Here is a 23,558-nt window from a genome sequence, read left to right as displayed (position 1 = left end):
GGAAACCACCTAGCAGTTTCCGAGCAAGGGACTGGAGAGCAAAGCTGGCCTGTTGCTGCCACCTCTGGTGAATCCGTCCATCGCCGCTCTCTAACACACAAGCCCTTTGGCTTCCATCCCGGCGCACAGACAGCTGTCCTCTGAAGTCCGCCGGACTCGCGGACCTTTTCTCCTCAAGTCGTGTTTCCGAGCGGATCACACGCTGACGTACGCTTTGGAGCCAAAGTTCCGAGGCCTTCGAAGAAGGGAACGTGAGCTACCATGACCGGGCAGCGCATCCCGGTACCTCGGCTCGAGGGCGTTACGCGGGAGCAGTTCATGCAACATTTCTACCCACAGGTGAGGCCCTTATGCGGGGCACATCCGCGGGAAGCCAGGAGATACACGTCCGTACTATACCAGCTCCCAACTGGTTTCTTGTGGCTCAGGGTGTGGGGAAAAGGCAGCAGGCTGCAGCGATGACAAGGTCGGCTCCTCAGCCAAAAGAGAGGGCGCTTGGGGCATGTCGACTGGTTCATTTGTTTAAAATACCGGAGAAAACAACCAACTCATGGTTTCTGCGGGGCGCGCTGACTCCTGGGTGAAGAATCATTTTGCTTAACTTCTTTACTCGCTGCGAAAAGCGGCTTCATACAGAGCTGAGAAGACGTCTCCCATTACCGTGGCCGTGGGTGCTCATCTTCTGCCGGGTTTTCTAAAGTGGAGGGCAGAATTTGCGGCTTCCCTGTTGGTGCGAAGGGCGCCTGTCCATCTACTCCCGAATTGGTAGATTTGGAGGTGAAAACTTTTCACTCCAAGGAGACATCAGGGGAAGCAATAGAAATCTCCAGAAAAAATTTTCACTGGTCTTGGATTTTAACTAACCTGGATTGTATTCCAGACGTTGGAATCCCTCATTTCTTTAAAAGAAAACTCAGAGAAATATTAAGGCGAAAAAAATATTTTTACTTGAATTGTACGAAGAGTCTAGACTTAAAGAAGAATTTAGGAACCCAGCAGGTATTTTAATAATAATAATAATAATAATAATAATAGTAATAATAATAATAATAAAGAAACGTTACAAAAGTGTGTCTAAGGTACGACAAGACAAAACAATAACAAAGATCTCCTAGCAATTTTCCTGGATACTTACATCTATTAGGGCGGTCACAAAACTGCAGTTCTGAGAATTACAAGTCAGGGTTGAAGGGTTTTTGTTGTTGTTGTTGTTGACAACCCACAGGAGACATTCATTCAACATTTAATTTATTTTGGAGAGTAGGGATAGATGGATTGTTCCTGCTCTCCTCTAGTCCCCAATTTCTATATACTAGTCATATAATGCCTACAAGGCATTGTGAAGATAGAATTATGTATGTGGAAGTATTTTGTAAGATGCATAAAAAAAGATATTTTGTAACTTCCTAGACAAGATATAATATGTCACAAAGGAAACATTAAGTTTCATAAAGTAGAAAATTACAAAGAATGTTCTCTGGTTATACTGCAGTAAAACTAAAAATTAATAACAAAATTGGAGAAGAACTTTTTGCCCAAAACACTAAAAAGAAAAAGATGATTGAATATAGTCCTATCAGATTTTTTAACATGCTCTAATAACTATAATTGTGAATGGTACCAGGTACATGAATAGACAGATCAGATGAATAGAAGTCCAGAGAACTCAATATTGTACTTTCTCTCTGTATATATTCAGAAATATATAGTATGTAATGAGCATGGCATTTCAAAATTTATTGGGGCAAAAATTGGTTTTTAAATAGACTTTATTTGTTTTGGTACCAGGAATTGAACCACTGAGCCACATCCCTAGCCCTATTTTGTATTTTATTTAGAGACAGGGTCTCACTGAGTTGCTTAGTGCCTCATTTTTGATGAGACTGGCTTTGAACTCGCAATCCTTCTGCCTCAACCTCCTGAGACACTGGAATTACAGATGTGAGCCACTGCACCCAGCTTAGACTTTATTTTATAAAGAAGTTTTAATTTCACTTTGGAATTGAGCAGAAGACAGAGATTTCTATATACTTCCTATTCCCGAACATGCATAACCTCCTCCACCTGAGTGATACATTTGTTACATATCATTTTGAGGGTTCACTCTTGATGTATGTTCTGTGGATTTAGACAAACTTATAACACATACTCATCACTGTAGTATCATACAAAGTAGTTTCATTGCTCTAATGTTGCTAAGGTAACTGAAAAGTCATTTATAAAACAATAAAATTAGCTGGGCCTCATGGCCCACATCTGTAATCTCAGTAACTCTAGAGGCTGAGGCAGAAGTATTGAAAGTTCCAGGACAGTCTCAACAACTTAGACACTGACTCAAAATTTTTTTAAAGGTTTGGGAATGTATCTTACTGGTAAAGCACCTCTGAAGAAGAAAATATGGATAAATTCCTCTATAATCTAGGTCTCTAGGAGGCCTTATAACAGTACCAAAAAAAAAAAAAAAGAAAATGATAAAATTAGATATATCCCACCATATGCAAGAATAAACTACAGGTGAGCCCAGCATAGTGGCATACACCTATAATCTCAATGGCTCTGGAGGCTAATGTGGAATGATTGTGAGTTCAAAGCCAGCCTCAGCAATTTGGTGAGGCTAAGCAACTCTGAAAGACCCTATAGCTAAATACAATATTTTTAAAAATGTTTTTAAAAAGTGGGGGGCTGGGGATGTGACTCAATTGTTAAGTGCCTCCCCAGTTCAATCCCCAGTATCAAAAAATAAAATAAAAATAAAAATAAAATAACTGCTGGTAGATCAGAAGAACTGAGACTATACAAGTTGTAGAAGAAAATATGAATAAATTCCTCTATAATCTAGGTTTCTAGGAGGCCTTATAACAATAACTCAAAATTCAAGTGTAATAAAAGATTAATGTTTGAGTAGAAAAGAATTTATATGACAAACACTAGAAGCAAGTTGAAAGATATACAAACTGGGATATTGTAACTTAAATCTCATAAAGGGTGTAAAAAAACATTGGATATGAAGAACTTTATTTTTAAAATTTTCTCTTTTTAAATTTGTTCTTTTTAGTTTTACATGACAGTAGAATGTATTTTGACATCATACATACATGGAGTATAACTTCCCATTTTTGTGGTTATATATGATGTGGAGTTACACTGGTCCTGTATTCATGTATGAACATAGGAAAGTTGTGTCTGATTCATTCTACTGTCTTTCCCATTCCCACTCCCCTTTCCTTCCCCCTGACTCCGCCCTGTCCAGTCTGGTGACACACCACCACCCACTTTTCCTTATATTCTCACCAACATTTATTGTTACTTGTATTCTTGATAATTACCATTCTGACTAGAGCAAGATGAAATCTCAGTGTAGTTTTAATGTGCATTTTGCTAATTGCTCATGATATTGAATATTTCTTCATAGATTTGTTGACTGTTCATATTTCATCTGTGAAGTGTCTTGCCCATTTATTGATTGGGTTATTTGTTGTTTTGCTGATAAGTTTTTTGAGTTCTTATAAAGAAATATTAAAAGAAGGTTGGGGAGAAGTCCAAAAATCTGATAGGAAAATGAATAGTCAATTTTAAAACCAAAACAAAACTTGAAAATGGCCTTTAAAAAGCTTTGATAATGCCTCTTAGTGTTGCTGTGGAGAAACTGCTGCTGTCATACCCAGTGACTAAACTTATGGCATATTCAACAAAACTACATTTGTTTACTTTCTGACTTAGCTGTTTCTTGTTAGGATTTTATCCTGGAGATATTCGTCCAAAAGTATGAAAATGTCTACATAGTGTTGTTGTACTTGCAGATTAGTGAAAAAAAAAAAAACCTAAATGCCTATGCACAGGAGAATGAGTGGATAAATTATGGCCCAGTTACACTGTGTTATACTAAGCTGTAAAAAGAATGGAAGTATCTGAACTGACAGCATTTCCCAAGGTACATTTAAAAAATTTTTAAAACCAAGTTACCAAAGAAAATATATAGTAAACTACTTTTCATGTTTTTTTTTTTTTAAGGGAGAGCTGATATGTATATTTTTTGAGCACTTGGAAAAAATACAGTAATGATAGAAATTTATGACAATTATCTCTAGGGAATGAGTATGAGATAGAAAAATGTGGATGTATAGTTACGTATAGTTGTGACTTTGGGAAATCATGTCAATGTTTTACATTTCTAAGTAATAATACCAGTAAGGATAAGAAATGATTTTGTTAAAAGCAAAACCCCAAAATAGAAATCAAACAGTAACGAATGACTCTATCTAAGGAATGGGGAGAAATAATCTAAGACACTTTTTAATATAGTACTTTGATTATATGTCCCCAGTGTAATGATAAAAAGTGTAGGCTTTTTTTTTTTTTTAATAGTGATATTACCTCGTAATTCTGAAAGAACTTTCTGTAAATTCTGGAGTTTTGCAATTGATTAAACATTGAGAATGATAGGAATTAAGTTTCTCATTGTTGGAGAAGAGATTACAAATATATGTACATTCGGTATGTATGTGTGTATAAATATAGTACATATATGGAGAGAGATAAATATATGTATATGCATATGTGTATGTGTGTTTTGGGGGGTATACATATATGCTCATGTATTTCTTAGCTCTGTCCAATGAGAAGGCAGAAGTAATGATGTGCCATTAATCCACTGAGTCCCACGTTTTCAATTCTGTGAATGTTTTGATGAGGTTGATGCAAGTGTGTTAAAATAGGTTGGAAATCAGTCTAGAGCTTATGTATGTTATTATATTAAATAATACTAATTTAAATAATATTTAATATTACATGTTATATACCATATTTACATTTTTACAGGTGTTTCATATTTGAGATGATGGGACAAAAATGGGGTAAACATTACCCACTGAAAGAAACCAGACTGTAGGGCTGGGCAAAAAAAGTATAAAAGGATGCTGGATTATGTTATTTTGCCACAAAATAAGGAAGTATTCAGGTTAAAAAGTCTTAAGAACCAGCCAAATGTAAAATAATTCAAGTTTTAAAATGACATTAATAGATTATCCAAAGAATAAAATAAATGAAAAAGTTAGAGGTCATTTTTTACATTAGTGGAACTTACAACTGTAGAAGAAATTATATAATTTTTTTTAATCACTGCTTTTTACACTCAACCTTAACAGTACTTGATTTAGACAAGATTTACCAGTTGAAGTTAACATCACAAATGTTAGGGCGAAATATCAGTTATCACCTAATGTGGTGCCCAGGAAGGGCCACCATATCCCTTCTGTGGTACATTCCTTCCCCAAAATGTATAATCTGAATCTAATCATGAAAAAACTTCAGATAAGCCCAAATCAAAGGGCATTCAACAAAATAATTAGTCCATATACTTCAAAAATGTCAAGGTCATGGAAGACAAAAGTTGAAGAACTGTTCCATATTAAAAGACTTGGCAGCTGAATGTAATGTGGCATTTCAGGCTAAATTCTGGTCCAGGAAAAGAAATAATGCTAAATGAAATTATTTGGAAAATTAATGAAATCTAAATATGGACTGTGGATAAGATAATAATATTATATAAGTATGAAATATAATTTTGATTATTACTCCATCGTTATTTACGAGTGTCTTTGTTCACAGGAAGTACACTTAGTTTCTAGAGAGAAAGGCTTGTAATGCCAGCATTTTAACCTTAGAACGGTTACGAAAAAATTAAATTAGGTTTAATAATATGTCCTTCTCTAAACACACAGTGAGAGCAAATGATACAGCAAATGGGACACAATATTCAGTTAGTGAACTGGCATAGAGAGTATATGATTCTTTGTAATGTTCTTGCAATGTTTTTAGAAGTTTGAAATGGTATCAAAGTAAAAAGTTATAGAAATATTTTACTATAAAGTATAAATTTTAATAATATATATTTTGTCATAAATAACATGAAAGTATATGTAATATTTAGATTTCTTTTCTATTGATGATACTACTGTTTGTTTTCCTAATCTTAACCTTTTGTTCTAGGTCTAATTCATGGGCCTTCTTCCAATTTTAGTGATAGTGTGAACTGTCAGAAATTTTGAGTTTGAGTATCTGGGGATCAAGAATCAAAGCTTATCCCTCTGTTATCAAATATAACGATTGATATATTGTTGGTTTTCACAAACTTTTGTTGCACTTTTCATTATTTACAGAGAAAACCTCTTGTGTTAGAAGGAATTGACATAGGAGCATGTACAAGCAAATGGACAGTGGATTACCTAAGCCAAGTTGGAGGGACAAAAGAAGTAAAGATTCATGTTGCTACAGTTGAACAGATGGACTTCATTAGTAAGAATTTTGTATATAGGTATTTTCTTCTGAGGTTTACTCTGGGGTACAAATAACCTTTTTAAAATTTAAAAAATATTTTTATATCATTATACATTTTTGGCTATCTGATGTAATCATGGACTAGCTTACTGATTTTTTAAAGTATAGCACTTTTAAAAAATATTTATTTTTTAGTTGTAGTTGGACACAATACCTTTATTTTATTTATTTATTTTTGTGTGGTGCTGAGGATCAAACCGAGGGCCTCACTTGTGTGAGGCAAGTGCTTTACCACTGAGCACAACCCCAGTCCCTAAAGAGTAGCTTTTAATAGACAAGAATTCAAAGTTAATATAATTATACAAAGATGTTCCCAAAGACCATTTCTTTAACAGGGTATATACCCAATATTTTTTGGAAGTTATAGAAGAGAGAATTTCCACAATTAAAATTAGATTATATCTAAAGTGGGTGGGTATGCTGTGCTCATTCATTGCTCCATTAATCAATTTATCCTACCACATTGGTAAACTTATCTAGTGTAGGAAATTTTCTAAAAGGCTCATGTTTTCTTTTTCTGTCCTCTATAAAAATGTAGGACAAGCTTGTTTGGTATAATCTTTCATCAATTTGTTTAACTTTTTTTTAAAAAATCATATTTTCTAACCTTCAATACTTTGATTTCTTTCATAGTTGTTATGTTATGCTGTGGAATCTCTTAAAAGGAGCTGAGGATTTAGCTTAGTAGTAGAGTGCTTGCCTACCATGCACAAGGCACCAGGTTCAATACCTTGTACTATCCCCAAAGAAAGCAAATAGATAATCATAAGCTGCTGAATATCTAAACTTGAAAGCTTTAAATATTATTTTATTTTGCAGGTTTTATGTGTTATTTATTCCCCAGAGATTCATTAATAATGTTAAGTTAAAAACCAACAACTTTCAAATTCTGAGCACATTTAGTTCCCAGCAAATTAATCTATTGAAAAACCATGTAGTTCACAAAATATTTCAGTTTAGAGATGAGTTAAACAGAGTTTCTAATGTCCAGGGGCATTCCTTTCTCATTAAAGTTTCCAAGCTCATGTTACAACTGCCAAAACTTTTCTCAATTTTTTACCATTTGAATGGTCACCATTATAGTTTTGTTTTTTAATAGACCATGAATTGAATTTAATTACCACAAGGTTTTCCAAGTGTAAGAACTTTTCACTTTTTATTAGATCAGGAAAATGCTGGAATGATGATTTTTCAGCCTGCAATTAATGATGTTCATTTTCCAGAGTCTAATGGGTATTGAAAACTCATCTTGAATTGCTTTGATGTTTTGTCATGTCTTTTCAAAACTTGTTTTGGAAGCACATATATTACATAATAGTTTCTATCCCAGCTTCCTCAAAGCTTTTCCTTAGAGTTACTAAAAAGTTGCAAGATTATTTAGCGCAAGAAAAAAGAAAAAAGGTTTAATACTTTTTAGCATTTACCAGGAAGGAGGAAAGAAGGGAGATATCTAGGCCAAAGAGACACTAGAAAGTACAAAATTCTACAGGTACAATATTATAAAAATCACTTCAGTTTGATGTTGCTCCTCTTCTTTATCAAATATCTGAAGACGGATACATTAACAAGTATTAACTTTTACATTTTTCTTCTTGAGTCAGGATACTATGGACAAGAGAACCTTGTATGATGAAAGGATATTGATATATTCTGGTTATAGATCTAATTGAAAAAAAGTTTAAATCTCAGAAGCTTTGCTTTGCTGCCTCTGCCTAGGGCATCATGTAATTCTTTTGTCTTGCTCTTATTATTTATTGTACTTTCATCAATTCTGTTCTTATTTTGTAAAGCAGCCTTTACAAAATGGATGAAGTTTTTTTTTCCTTTTTTTTTTTTTCTTAATTTTGATGACTACTTGCATGCTGCTGAAGGGTATATGTATTTTCATTATTGCTAACCCTAACATCTGTCCTTTCCTGAATACTCAGTACTGTGCCAGGCATTCTAGATTTTATTCATTTTAAACTACAAAACAATCTGTGAGGTAGATATTGTTTATGTGATTTTACAGATGGAAAATATGAAGGTTTAAAAATATTAAGCAACTTATCCAAGATCATGCAGTTCAAAATGATAGAACTCATACGTGTACTCAAATTTGCCTGACTCCATGGCATCCATGGTAACCCTTATTTGATATTGTCTTTCTTACTGGTCTGTGTGCTAGTCCAGAAAAATGGTCCCTTAATAGTGAAGCGGCATCTCCTTCCTAAGATGTTTCTTTTTATCTCTGTTAATAACTGCAACCTACTAGTTTCTGCCTGTGTAATCATGCTTGCTCAGCAGCTGTGTCAGGAACCAGAGCTATCTGAAGAAAGTGAGAAATCAAAGTTACTTGCATGAGAAAGTATTGAAACCCAGAATTCTGTACTAAAATGAAAGATATGAAGAACAAAGGGGCTAGGCTCAACTTTTGGAGAGGACTTCACTGAGCCTGCAGCAGTGCTGAATAAACCTTGCTTTTCTACATCTCTAAGTGCCCCTTGTCTCTTTCTAGGGCCATAACTTTCCATATATTTTTTACCATTTTTCATAACAATAGTAGATGGGTTTCTGTTTGGAACATGCATGAGGTAACGGAAGTCCTGAGATAGAAAACATTGAATAACAGAATAGCAAGTAAATTTATTGATGTAATTGATCCAAAATTTTATATAAGAACAGTACCTTGTAGATTAATCTGAGTAGATGGTGGACTCCTCTTTTCTGCAATGCTCATTCTACATAATTAGCAGTGGTAGCCTCTAGTTCAGATTGACTTTCACATTCATAGGAGCCATTAGCCCATAACCTGGCATCAGAGACACTTAGATTTTCAGACGAATACAAGGCAAGAAGTAGCACTTTAGCAGTATAGTATCAGTGAGAACCCCATTCCTCACTCAATTTGCTTTTCCATGACACTTGAAACAGGTAGCTATTGAAACCTGAAAGTTTGTATATTTCCAAAAGTTATCAGATACCATAGAAGCATTTTTCTACCAATAACTTGGAATAGAAGGATATTGACCTGTAAGAATCCATCTGTAAAATAAATTTTAAAATCTCAAATTCCACAATTTCAGATAACTTACATCAAACAAGCATACTGCTAAAATGAATTTTTAAAATTTAGAATTCCACTTAATAGGTCATAATAAAAACTATGAATATTGTAAAATGTCATGTTTACCTGCAGCAAGCCTATAGTAATTATATTACTAGTTATTCTCTTATGAAGTCTGAGTATTCTTTTGTACTTATTTCAGAACTTTGCCTTTTGACAAGTTGGTCCAGAGGGCAGCTGAAGAAAAGCATAAAGAATTCTTTATTTCAGAGGTAATTGTTTTTAATTTTTTAGAAAGCATTAGTATGTGTTTATACACTGATTTTATTAGAAAGTATTCATATGCTAAATTATTATCTTACAAAAGATCATTAGATATACAGGAACTGTAGCCTTCTCTGATAATTGTTCTTAAGAGTTGGTTGGATATGCCACAGACTAGCATTGCCATTTATCAGTTCTCAAACCTTGGCCATATTATTTTTCTGTGCTTAAATACACTCATGTATAAAATGGAGATAATAACAGTATCCATATCATAAGAGTTTTGTGAGAATTAACTAAGCAAAATCTGTAAAATACTTAGTAGTATGCCTAACACAGATACTATTTATTATATGTAAGATATTAGTATTATTTCTTTTGAAAATGCTTGTATCTAATATGCCAAATTCAAATGCTAATGAAGAACTTTATTTCATATAGGCTGTTTCTACATTTTTTATTAATATGATTTCTTTTGAGTGGTATAACATTTGTTCAAGATTAGATTAAAAGAATTCTTATTTTCTTTATAGTCCAGCTTTAAATAGTTCAGTTTAAATACCTTGAGACAAGGCATTGAGCTACAATATTTCTATAATTTTTAAAAAAAATCACTGTGTTATCTCAAAGCTCGTTGCAAAAATAAGCTGCTTTAAGCTTTTAATCAAAAACTGATGTCTACCTAAAAGCCAGCTGGGCTAGGCAGTTTAGTTTAACAGGTGTTTCATTTTCATAGTTCTCTCATCAGGCAGTGGTAATGCTAGATTGCCATCGAAATCCCTGCACACTTGGAGGTCTGTGAATCTGTACTATGCCTAGAATGTCTTAAACCTAATTCCATTAGCTGTACTACTTTATAGCCATGCTTTGAACATTTGTATTTAGTTGCTGTTTGGCAGCTTCCTGACTGTGGGTAATGAGTGCACAGATTTCAATAGCTGTGAAATGTGAAGTAAAAGAAAGAGAGACAGGATGAAGGATTAAGTCTAAAAAGTATGGAAAGTCTGTAAACAAGATTAATTTAGACTGTCGATTCAGTCCTGTGGAAAGCTGAGGCTGAGATAGAATTAGGAATGCATTAGGGAGTAATGTCTATAAAAGGAAAGGAGAGGAAGCAGGCTTGGGTAGAGGAAGTCATCTAGTTTGTATGTACTGTATGTCAGAGGAGTCCCGCCTTGATTGGCAGGACTACCAACTTAGTCTTTGGTTGGGCCTGCCCTAGGAAAAGTAAAACCTTGTTTCAGGTACTAAGGTAAACCTTAGGAAGTTAACAGCTGGCAATCCTAAGTAAATCACAGTTCTTGCAACTATAAGTAATAAGTCCTTTCTTGAATCTTGAATCTGAGCAGTAGATCTCTGCTATGTGAACTTATTTTTTTAAACCCTGAAACATTAGACTGTTAGAATATCCTTAGAATTTTGAAGAACATTTTTTGAAATCTGTTTAGCCAGTAACATATTTATAGAACCTATCTGATCTGATACTAAAAATATGAAAATAGTGAATCCAAGAATTCTGATAGATTTATGATCATAGATATAGGGTTTTAATGTAAATAAGATGTATTTTGAAGTTTGTGTTATAATGGTTCATACTGGTTTCAGAGAGGCAGAATTCTTGAGTTGGTTTGCCCCTGAACTTGACCTAATATATCTCAGTTCTCTAATTCAGGGAAAATGCAGGTAACAATGAATGGGTTTTTGTTGTTGTTGTTGTCGTCGTTATCATTTTTTTCAGTGCTGATTCTCAAACCCAGCGCTTTACAAAATGCTAGGCAAATGCTATACCATCAAGTTATACTCCCAACCCTACAGTGAATGTTTTATATTTCAGGCAGATCCCTATTTAGCTACTCAGTGAAGTATAAATGATAATTTAAAAAATTATCCATTTGAGTTTACTAGTATGAAATGATAATGTTTCTAACTCACACCTGAGCTGACTCTTAAGGATTTCACTTTAGCATTTCTGTTGTCAGGGATAGGTTTAGCCTGATAAAATGCACTGTTCCAAGTTTTTAAAAGATTTATTAAAAGCAAAGAGTATTTTTCTTATCTCTTATTTTATATTTGTATTAAATTGAGAAGTTTGTTGTTAGTGTTTAATAATATTTTGAGATCATGTATTCTATACAAATGGGGATCCTTTTATTAAGTGTTAAGAAACTGTTAAAAAATCTAAATAATTATTTGGAGTATAAAGTGTAAATCATTGTGGTTTTATGCATGGTGTGTTAAGTGTTGCCTTTAGAATTTATTTTACTTAATGTTTTGTGGATCCATTCATCATTATGAGCCACATACATGAAGACATTTCTTCATATGGCCACCAGAGAGCATTAGTAGAAAGGGTAAGGTAATTGAACTTTTTAGAAAAATACTTCACTGGGTCAGATTTTAAAGCTTAATTCCTTCCTTTTTTACTTCCTAAAATTTTTAAATGAATGCTGTTATTTTTCTTTGGCATGTTTAAGGATGAGAAATACTACTTACGGTCTCTTGGAGAAGACCCTAGAAAGGTAAGAAATGTAGATTTAAGGTTGGGCACAGTGGTATATACCTGTAATCCCAGTGACTTGGGAAACTGAAGCAAGTTCAAGGGCAGCATGGGCAACTTAGTGAGACCCTGTAATAAAAAATGAAAGGGAATAGGGATGTAGCCTAATGGTAAAGGGCCCCTGGGTTGAATTCCCAGTTTAGAAAAGAAAAAAAGAACTGTGGATTTAAAACAGTTGTTTAAAGCCTAAGTGATTATATGTGTTTTAACTTACAGTGTAATTTTTATAGTTATTGATTGACATGTAACTTTTCTTACTCTATTCTTTTCTCAATGATTTGTGCCCCTAATTAAAATTATTGAAAATTGATTACTTAGTTCTTAGGTAGGACTATAGAATCTTAGTGTTTAAATAAGAAATACAATAAGAATAAGAAATATTATTATACAATAAGAAATCTATACAATAATAAATCCCTTCTATTGAATATTTTATAGATGGCCAGTCGACTAATAAAACACTAATCCAAAATAATTAGAAATCCTGAATAATTCATTATATAAGCTTTGATGTATATTTGGAGTCACATGTATAGAGCCACATTAGAGTAGATGACAATTGTATAAATCTTGCTTAAAGTAGAAAGAACCTTTCTATTAATGAAGTACATAGAGCTTAACAGTGTGATACTGTTAAATCTGTAATCTTATTTACACAGTCTGTTATTTCTTCATTAGTAAGATAATGTGTTAACAGATGTTCACATCACAATATTTTAAAACACTGAGCAAAGTTTTACCCTTTTTTTCCTTTCTTTTTTTTTATTTGTTTCTTACATACATGACAATAGTGGAGTGCATTACATTCATGATTATCCATTCACAGTACAATTTTTTGTAACTGTATATAAAGTATGTTCACACCAAATTATGCCATTATACATGAGCTCTTATTTTTTGCTTACAATTCTTAATAAACCTTTATACTACCCTTTATCATATATCTGTTTATATATAAGGTATGTTGACACCAAATTCACATCTTCATACATGTATTTTGTATAATGATGACCCTCTTCCACCATCCTAGCTATTCCCCTTCTCCCTCCCTTTCCCTCCCACTCCTTGCCCTTTTCTTATTATTATTATGTAGTCTCATTGGTAGCCTTAGATAAAATATTCATTTTAAAATTCTTTCCAGAGGTTGTCTTTTTATCTAATATTTTGTTTTTATGTTTCTGTCAATACAGGATGTTGCAGATATCAGAAAGCAATTTCCTTTATTAGAAGGAGATATTAAGTTTCCAAACTTCTTCAAAGACGAACAGTTCTTTTCCAGTGTTTTTCGAATTAGTTCACCTGGATTACAGCTTTGGACCCACTATGATGTATGCTAACTATGTGAAAAATCTAATTCCACATAAATATAGCATTTACAGATTTAACATTCCTATTTTTAACTTTTTAAGCCACCCTAAAGATCTTTGTGGTATAATTTGCTGAAACATTGAGTTTTGAATAAGCAGTTTATAAGGCAGTAATGGGGGAGTGAATTATTTAGCTAACGGCAAAGTCTAGTTTTTCACATTTTATTTCTCTGTGGTCTTGTTTTTGATTCATCCTTATATATGTAAGTTTTATGAAGTGTATTCGTATTTTCTGTTTTTACTTTTTAATGTGTGAAAGATGACCACCAGGTAAAGCACTGGAGGGGCAGACAGGTGTGTAAATGATACGCATGACTCTTGCCATACAGTCACGTTATTCAGGAGAAAGGCAGGAGCTTATGGTGAACTATTTCTAATTGTAAGAATTTGGGGGTATCTGAAGAGCTTAGTATTTATATCTTTGTCTACTGTACTTGTAAGTCAAAACATAAGTTTAGGTGTTTTTTTTATTATTTAGTCTATGGTATTTTAATTTTATTTGCTTAAATATACATATATGTATATATATTTATACATTTTTTAAAATATTAAAATGCTAGTATGGTGTGTGATTTGGTGTCAGGAAGTGGAGAAACAAGAAGCTGAAGTAATACCTAACAGGTTTCCAAAGATAAAATAATTTTTTAAAAGGTTCTAAATCAAACTGCTATGTTTTATATGTATATTTTATAATTCATTTAAAGACCTCTTGGGAGGATTTTAGCATAGTCAGTAAATCTATAATTAAGTGAGACAGACATGAAACCTTAGCACATTGTTTTTTTTAAGATTTTACATGAATGACATGGTGAGAAAAATGATATGGTGACTCACAACATTTTTAGCGATAAGTTCTATGACTTGAGAACATTTTAAAATTTTAAGTAGTTTCCCTTTTACCTCAACTTGTAAAAAATATATAAAGCTTTTCTTAAGAAATGCTAGTTATAATTATATGGTTAAGGTTTATATAAGTAAAGGGTTACTGCTAAAAGGAGAAATGCTTCAGTAGTAATGACATGTGAATAATCATGAATATATCTTGCTCAGTGTATATCTTAATTCCTTAGCTGAGAATCATGTGGCTCTGCCTTTTAACATTTTTAACAGTCAGTACTAAGAAGGTATATTCTTGCATATATAGGAAACATTAAGATTATTCTATGAAAAAATGTATTAAGAAAATTTGCAGGGCCAAGGTTGTAGCTCAGTAGTAGAGCACTTGCCTAGCATGTGTGAGGCACTGAGTTCCATCCCCGATACCACATAGAAATGAACAAATAAAATAAAGGTATTGTGTTGATCTATAACTAAAAAAAAATTTAAAAAGAAAATTTGCCAGATTATATTCCTGTGCAAATAATTTGATAATGAAGATATCTATAATCATATTATTGTTAAACATGTATTAAGAATTAGCAGTGGTTGTAACTGTACCCATTTTCCTAACACCTAATTTTTCTAAGGGCTTTTACTCTGTTCTCTAATGTTGGTTGGTCTTAGAACATTCCTTGAAACTTAAATAAAGAAGTTGTTAACTAAGCAGAGTATCAAGTACAATTTAATTATTTTCACAGTCAATTAATGGTTGGATAAGGGAAATTAGTTTCCTAATACTGGACTTCCTAATTTGCCAGTTCTTCCTATTTTAAGGTAATACTGTAGAAATACCTTCAATACAGGCATAGCTATATGTGGAATATGAGGATTTCCATTGTTAGATTAGAATATGAGTTTTAGGTAGTGTAAGTCAAGTCTTATAAAAGATTGGGGTTTAGTCTGGGTACAGTGGCACATACTTATATATTCCCAGCTACAGAGGCTAAGGCAGGAGGATTGCAAATTTGAGGCCAGCCTAGGTAAGGGCAACATAGTGAGGCCCTGTCTCAAAATAAGTAAATGAAAAAGAATTAAGGTTTGTAGTTAATTATGTGGAAAGTTGTTGGTTCTATTTATTTGAATTTTAGACACTGCTTACCAATAAGTTTTTATTGGTCTTCAGGTGATGGATAACTTTTTAGTACAAGTAACAGGAAAAAAGCGTGTTACACTATTCAGCCCTCGAGATGCCCAGTATTTATATCTGTCAGGTATGGGTTTTTTAAAAAGTTTTATATTTTTAATGTCTATTCAGTTACTCCTTTTGAGAAATCTCTATTCACATTGAGGGGGAAAAACATTTGGGGGCACTTTTTGCTATGATTTATTGTATTCTCCTTTATATATGTGTAATACACACAGGAGTAGTCTGCCAGAAGAATGAGATTTTCATATTCTTATCTTAATTGCATGGGTATCAGTGTTCATAATTAAAGAATGAGTCATGGAAAACTGTCTTAGGTTTCAGGAGAATAGTCATTGCCCTCATGGTGTGAGTACAGTGATTGAACAGAAAAGAATTAATTTTCATATTTGTATTTGTAAAAATACTTTATCTAAAAATGCTAACTTTGCCCAATCTTTGTTTTCCTTTTTTTGAATTTTTCAGGTACTAAATCAGAAGTACTAAATATAGACAACCCAGACTTAGTTAAATATCCACTCTTTTCCAAGGCTAGAAGGTACGAATGTACCCTTGAAGCTGGTGATATATTATTCATTCCTGGTAAGATTTCTAGACCTCAGTAATGTGCTGTTTTATAAAATCTGCACTGTGACTCATACTCTATGTGATTATTTTTCTCTGTGTGTGTGTATGTTTAAAGAATACCTCAGCAAACTCTTAGAAATTAATAGTCTTGTTTCTCAAAAGCAATCTATGTTGCACATACAATTATATGTAGTATATAATATTTGATGATAAATGACTATGTTACTGGTTTCTCTATTTACTATATTATACTTTTAATCATTAGAGTATACTGCTACCTATAAAAAAAAAAAAGTTACCTGTATAACAGCCTTGTGTAGGTCCCTCAGGAAGTACTCCAGAAAAAAACATTGTTGCCATAACAGATGTCAGCTTGCTTTGTTATTCCCCTGAAGACCTTCAGTGGGACAGGATGGGGAGATGGGAGGCATTGATCCTGACCCTGTGTAGATATAGGTGAAAGTATGTTTGTGTTTTGTTTTTTTCAAAAAAGTTTAAAAAGTAAAAACACATAATTTTAAAAGTAGAAAAAAGCTTAGAGGATAAAGATATAAAGAAAGAAAAATAGTTTTGCACAGCTGTATAATGTCCTTCATGTAATTGATCATCTATAAAAACTGGATGCATTGATTTCTCATTCTTATATTCATTGAGAATAACCATTACATCAATCTTAAAATCAGTTGTCTTTTCTAAAATTTGTATTTACATTTTTGATTTTTGTATCTTCAGAACATGGTTAAGGGACATGCACTTTTCTGTTATTCTACATATAGGTTTTTTAAAAAACAAAAAGTCCCCAAATATTAAACATTTGCATATATTTTGAAACAAAAGCAAAAGTCCCATCTTAGGATTTAAATTTAACAGAATGGTTAGTTTTTTTCTTTTAAGAAAGATTCTAGAAAAATTGAAGTGAAGATTAAAACTGAAGACTACTTCTGCATATCAAACTATGTTCATCTTTTCTTTTTCCTCAAGCACTCTTAGAATGAGTTTGATTCGAAAATTTAAATCTTTCTTTCTAAACCTTGCATAAGATTAAACATTGTTTGACATGATTAGTACTCCATCTTTGTTACATTGTCGTGTTGCTTTAGCATGCCTCTGACACTTATTTTGAAAACGTATAGACTCAATTGAAAACAAAGTAAACTTTTTAGTGAAAATAAAAAATTAATTAGGTATATAATATATTTTACCCATTGCCTCCACCATCAAAATATTTGCTGTAGTTTTGTGTACTAATTGTTGTAAAGGAGCTGAAATATAACATGATTATAATTGCATTAGAAATATAAAACTGAGGAAGCTACAATGAATGCAAATTTAAGCAAGTTAGAAAAACAAATTACAATTTGAACATGAAGTCTTTGAGAACAAAGGTCTTGTACTGAATCAGAAAAGGTCATACTTCTCAAATAATTGAAATGTTCTGTATACCAAGAAAAAGTTTTTATGTAGTTGTAGGACTCAGGAAGTGTAAACAAGTAACACAAAACATAGCCCCAGATGAGAACTACAAAATAAATATAGCTTTATTATGCCCATCAAGTTATAAATGAAAAATTGCTATTTCTAAAGATTTTTAAACTAAGGGTTTCGACACTTTAAATTGGTTTGGCAATTCATAAAAGTTAAAATGATTCTGTTAGAAGCTGGGAGTGTGCTAACGAAGGGATTTGGTTACAAGAATTATTTCTTACATTGGCTATATGCAATTCGTGATATTTCAGTGACATTTTGGGTTTTTTTTTTTTTAACTGTAGGTTTTATTTTTAACTTGTTTTTTGAAACTTTCTCCAGCTTTATGGTTCCATAATGTAATTTCTGAAGAGTTTGGAGTGGGAGTGAATGTCTTTTGGAAGCACCTTCCATCTGAATGCTATGATAAAACAGACACCTATGGAAACAAAGATCCTAAAGCAGCATCAAGAGCTGCACAAATTTTAGACAGAGCCTTAAAAACACTGGCTGAATTACCAGAGGAATACAGGGACTTTTATGCACGGCGAATGGTCTTACACATTCAAGACAAAGCCTACAGCAAGAACTTTGAGTAAATAATGAAGTGAATGTGATGCATAATCTTTTAATAAAATTTAGTTCAGACATTGAGAAAGTATAACAAGTTATAAATTTTTAAAGATTCATTCTTTGTTAAAATAGGACAGATAAATCAGTCTCAGATTTACAGATTAACTAAATATGATGTGGGTCTTGGTATGGTTTCTACTTGATACAGATTGTTAAGAGTTTAAAGAGTGCCATACTAGGACTACTCATTAGCTGTACGATGAAAATTACTGGGCTAGGGATATAGGTTGGTGATACACATATGCTTAGGGTCCTGGATTTGATCTTCAACACCAACACACACACAAACAAAAAAAACCCAAATAATTAAAAATCCAACTTAAAATGATTCCAGCAATAAGAAACTATATTGACTCTCATTACATGAAGTCTCTGATAGGTTTCAGTGTTTCCAATCCATTGATTTGGTATTGTCACCAAACTTTGGAGATTTTTTTCCCTCTTTCTCTAGCCACAGCATTGGCAGTTATCCTAAGGCTGGCTACCCTTGTGGTCATGGGATGATTGCCAGTAGTTGGGGCCTTGTGTATCTTCATTTAAATGCAGCAGAAGAATCTGGCTGAATTCCAGTGATCCTGTGTTAATATGGAAATTTGGTAGCAAATTTCCCAGAATTTGCTACCAAATCCTTGGGTCTTATTGCTGTATAAAGTAGCTTAGATCTGCCTATCCCTGAGCTAGTCTTTAGGCAAAGGATATAAAATAACCCTTAGGCTAGTCAGGTCTCCTAGAGCTGGGAATAGAATCCTTTTTGAGGCCTATGAGGTATGGATGGGGCAAAATGGATAATTTTTAAAACCAGGGTTCTGATAAGAAAGGAAAAACGGTGGACAACCAACTAAGTTTTCTACTACATTTGCATGTAATCAGAATCTTTTGAGGCATTTTTTTTGAACACATATATGCCTAGGCTCCAACTATGTTATATGTTATATTCAGTACATTTGGGATTTGGTATAGGTATCTAATAGACCTTATAAGCTGTTTTGATGTATAATCAGGACTGAGAATCACTGGACTATAGTGATTTGTATTATTAGTTTTGTGATTTATCCAAAACAAATGTTTAATTGATCCTGGTTTTGATCCTGATATGTCAAATCAGCCTTCTTTTAAAATTTTTTTATATAGAAAATACATCAGTTTTAGTTTATATGTATGGCTAAATATCAACCTAATTAAAGTTTCTCCTACTAAATACATTTTTACCTAGTCTTTTTCTAAATAAATGTTTGTTTGTTTTTAAATGAAAGATCCTAATGTTGTCTTTGAAGACAATGGGCCATTGTGTGTCTTCTATGCTATTCTTTGTTTTGTACCTAGCCATTATGTTGCAATGTCACTGAAACAAGACCAAGTATATTTATTGAACACAAATGTGCCCATCTAAAGCAATCTCTGTGAGTACATCATTTTTGGTGCATTTTAATTAATTTTCTGTATTGAAGATAATCCATTCACTCATGTTTTATGCTGGAGTAGTTTCAGGCATAAAATGCAAATCACAATAAACAAGAAAGGAAAAGTTCTGATTTTTCCTAGGCATCTTTTGAAAAACTTACTGAATTAACTAAGATCAACAAAGGTGATAAAAAGTCTCTCAGAAAGGAACTGTTTTAATATACTAGCCAAATCTAATTACCAGATTTTGATCTTTATTTCTAAAACTAAGCAAGGAACTTCTTCAGTGATTCCTGTTGTTTCAGGAAGAAGAAAGACAAAACTCTCTTAGTTTTGTACAGTATTTATAGTCCGCTTTTAATAAACTTTCCTCCTTTTTTTTTAATTTCCCTTTTCTTAACCAATATGAGAATCAGTGCAAAGTATAAATGTGGCAGTAAACCAGTTACAATTGGCTTACTGAATATTCATTTTATTTTATTTTGGTTAGTGGGGAAGAAAACTGGGTGAAGTTAAATAACCTCTTAAGATTATTTTCCTCATCTTTAAAATAGAACTAATGCTTCATAAGTTTCAACAAAAAAATAGAGGAGATAGTTAAGAGGAGAAACAGTTGATGGCTAGTGCTAGCTATTTAATTTTCTTGCTAAGAGGTGTGAGGTAGCTCCTTTTGTAGTATTACATTTGGAAGGCTAGAGATAAACCCTCTGGGAAGTTTTAAAATTATCTCTAAGGTTGTATTTTTGTTAGGGTCTGTTCATTTAAAATTGAGATATTTTAATCTTTTTTGCCTTTGGGGATAAGGCCAAATGAATGAAATATTTCTCAGTATATGTTAAGGATGACCTCACAGGGATTCTAATCAACCCAGATTGTATAAATGCTTGTCCAAATCCACACAGCTGTGATAGAAGATGGGATTAATTTCAGTGGTAGTGACCATAGTCTCTCTCCTTAATGTGTAGCATATCTCAAATACTTCTGAATGGACTGGATAGCTTTTCTTTGGCTAGTTTGGGAGCTGGACCTGATGTACAAAGGAATTTTCTTCACAACAAACCTTCATATTTACAAGGATTCAAAATAAAATAAGCAGGCAGACAGCAGAATATAATACAAAAAATGGAACAGTGCAGCTGAAGAATAAAGCAAAGGTACTGGTGTCAAATTTTCCCAATGTAACTTCATACAAAAGGTGTCAAAATATGCTGCCATTTGTGTAAAATAAGGTGCTGTGTGTAAATATTTATATAGGCATGAATTAGCTCTGCAAGACTTTACAAGAAACTAGTGATAGTGGTTGCCTCTGAGAAGAGGCTGAAGAGCCAGTGGCAAGACTGGCAGTTTTGTATTACTTGAATTTTTGTTCATATCATCCTTTCAAAATACATTTTTAAAGCATTATGTATGAAGTGTAATTATTAAATTTTCTAGAACATTAACGATTTTTCCCTTGGAACATGAGTACATTTGAATTCTACTTACTCAGTAATTAATTTCAAACATCTTTCATGAGGTATCAAAACAAAGCCAACAACGCTTAATTTCTATCTTCATCCTACTCGAATAGCTACGTGAACCTAAGTTCTCAAGAACCTAGTAACAAGGCTTTTCTCTCACCTATAAAAAGTTTTGATATCCAAGATGAATGAATCAGAGTTTAGTAACAACAAAGAAAAAGGTATTGGAAGTCAGAAGGCAGATCTGGATAGAATTGGAACTGTGCTGCATGCATCCTTCCTCTGGTGCTAATAGATATGGTCAGAAGGAACTAACACAGATAAGCAGTCAGGCATACATCTCTGCTGTTGCGTGTCTAGTTTCAAGCATACATGCCATGAGTGCTGGGGCATCTTAAATATATCCATAAGAGGAAACTATAAGGAACTGCCTATTATGCTGGGCCTCTCTGCCCTTGTATAGAGCAACTAGACTTAGAAATTAAGCTATTTATATCTCATCCTCTAAGGCATGTTTTTCTTAAAGACCCTCAAATGAAAATAAGACTAGCTTATGACTACCTTTTGTTCTGTATTTCTCTCTTTATATCCATTCTAGCTTTCATCTATCACGTATTTCCATAGTAACACACTGGGACTTTGTGCTATATCCTTATGGCCTAGACTCTGTTTGCTCTTGGTGGATGCCCAGACATCGGTGCATGAATGAAATGAGAACTGGATCATACTACATAAATTCTAAGAAACTCTCTGAAGGAACTAGAATACAGATACCTGAAATGATGAGCAAAGAAAAGGAAGAACTTAAAAGAGACTTAGTGCTCTAAAAAATGCAACAGAAAAAAAATGGATAGAATGCAAATTTTTATGGAGTAATTTAAAAAGGAGAATGGTTATGTTTTTTACAGAAAAGATTTTCAGAGTTGCTCACTCGAAAAATCATGGAGGTTAATGAAAGCATATATAGAAACCAAAACTGGCAAGATAGAGATAAAGCTTCCATTCAATCAAATGATATGAAGTTTTAACAATGTTGACAACATAAAGCACATCAAAACACACTTCTGTAGATTATTAATTTTAATACAATTATACATTCATGCTGTGGTGGTAACAACTTTCACATTATTTGTAGGACTACTTTTCTCAATTTACTCTTTCATCACAAAGGCACGATCCAAGAGGATATACTAACATTTACAATAACAGTTTTAAATGTGGAGAAAGGACCAATCTAAAGTGTCAAACAAAATGTTTGTATATGAATCAACTAGAATATATTTCACTTCTGAAAATATTTTTACTTTTCAATATTGTCTCACTTTGATGTGATAGCAGTTTTAGGTACCCAGTGGGTCATTCTTAATATCTCCTCCATTTGATATATAACAATTATAATTAAGCATTCATGTGACTGGATAGCTGAATTCAGATTCAAATATTTCATATTTTTAAAATGAATTTGTCTATTAAAAGTCCTATTTTTCCAGTTTAGTTAAGCCTGTGAAAAGAAAAGCCTTTTCTTTGTCCCTTCTTAGCTCATTTCAGTAACTCAGCTATTTTATTAGATATAAGTGAATTTAACAAAAGAATTATTAAATTGAAAAAAGCCACCCAATCATAGTGTTTTAAGGCAGGTAATACATAAAATATTAGAATCTGTTCAACTTGTTTCTGTGATGGAAATTTTTGGTCTGGAAAGAAGGTATTTTAAAAATTTAGATACTACTCTTGTACAGTTAATAGAATTGTTTGTTTTAAAGAATCTGGTTAAGAATCCTTTCTCATGAGTCTCTATTTGGAATGTATTTCAGAGTCATTAAGATGTAATTCTGGGAAGAAATCAATAAATAAACATTTTTGCCTTATTGTTTAATAAATTTAGGTCCTCTGGGTCATTAAGATAGTCATCTTTAGCATTTTACTTTTATCAGTCCTAAAGCAGCATATTACTTCCCTGCTTAGTTATTTCATGACCTGCAAAAGCATTATTAATAAACTATAAAAAAGTGACAGGTCACCTTTTGTAATCACACAGCCATATTCCAATGTTGGTTAAAATTCATTAGATCTTGGTTTCTCAAAATGTATTTATCTAGGTCAAGAAAAACGGGCAGAAGGAAACTTCACCCAAATTATGTAGTAGTGTTAAGCAAATTCAGTTTTTGAGCCAAAATTAAATCATTTGTGTCTTCAAACTTTCCCTTGTAACTTTTCTTACAGCAATGTAATTTTGCATTTTGGCCAAAGAGAGCTATTTTCTTTTGGCAGACAAAATCATGTTTCTGGAGAAACACTGATTTAGATCTATGGAATCTGTTTCCTTTTCAATAGAGCAGCTGATAAAGTATTATATATTTATTTTACCTAAGTTGATCTCTTTCAAAATACTAATATAATGAAAATTTGAAATCTACTCTATAGTATATTTTTATCAAAT

At 32.7% G+C, this 23,558-nt stretch overlaps 1 protein-coding gene across 1 annotated transcript; it reads left to right on the top strand.

Moving 5' to 3' along the window:
• Nucleotides 1–52: 52 nt before the first annotated feature.
• Tyw5 (tRNA-yW synthesizing protein 5) lies at nucleotides 53–23,524 on the top strand. The gene is made up of 8 exons (XM_026399300.2): nucleotides 53–339; nucleotides 6,159–6,313; nucleotides 9,585–9,654; nucleotides 12,121–12,165; nucleotides 13,394–13,531; nucleotides 15,573–15,660; nucleotides 16,059–16,175; nucleotides 17,967–23,524. Exons 1-8 carry the CDS (start codon nucleotides 262–264, stop codon nucleotides 18,221–18,223), a joined length of 948 nt encoding a protein of 315 aa, XP_026255085.1. The 5' UTR covers nucleotides 53–261; the 3' UTR covers nucleotides 18,224–23,524.
• The last annotated feature ends 34 nt before the right edge of the window (nucleotides 23,525–23,558 follow it).

This window comes from Urocitellus parryii, chromosome 1 (assembly GCF_045843805.1).
Source record: "Urocitellus parryii isolate mUroPar1 chromosome 1, mUroPar1.hap1, whole genome shotgun sequence".
Classification (NCBI taxonomy): Eukaryota; Metazoa; Chordata; class Mammalia; order Rodentia; family Sciuridae; genus Urocitellus; species Urocitellus parryii.
The sequence above is the reverse complement of the archived record's forward strand: the minus strand, read 5'-3'. Positions and strand labels throughout refer to the sequence as shown.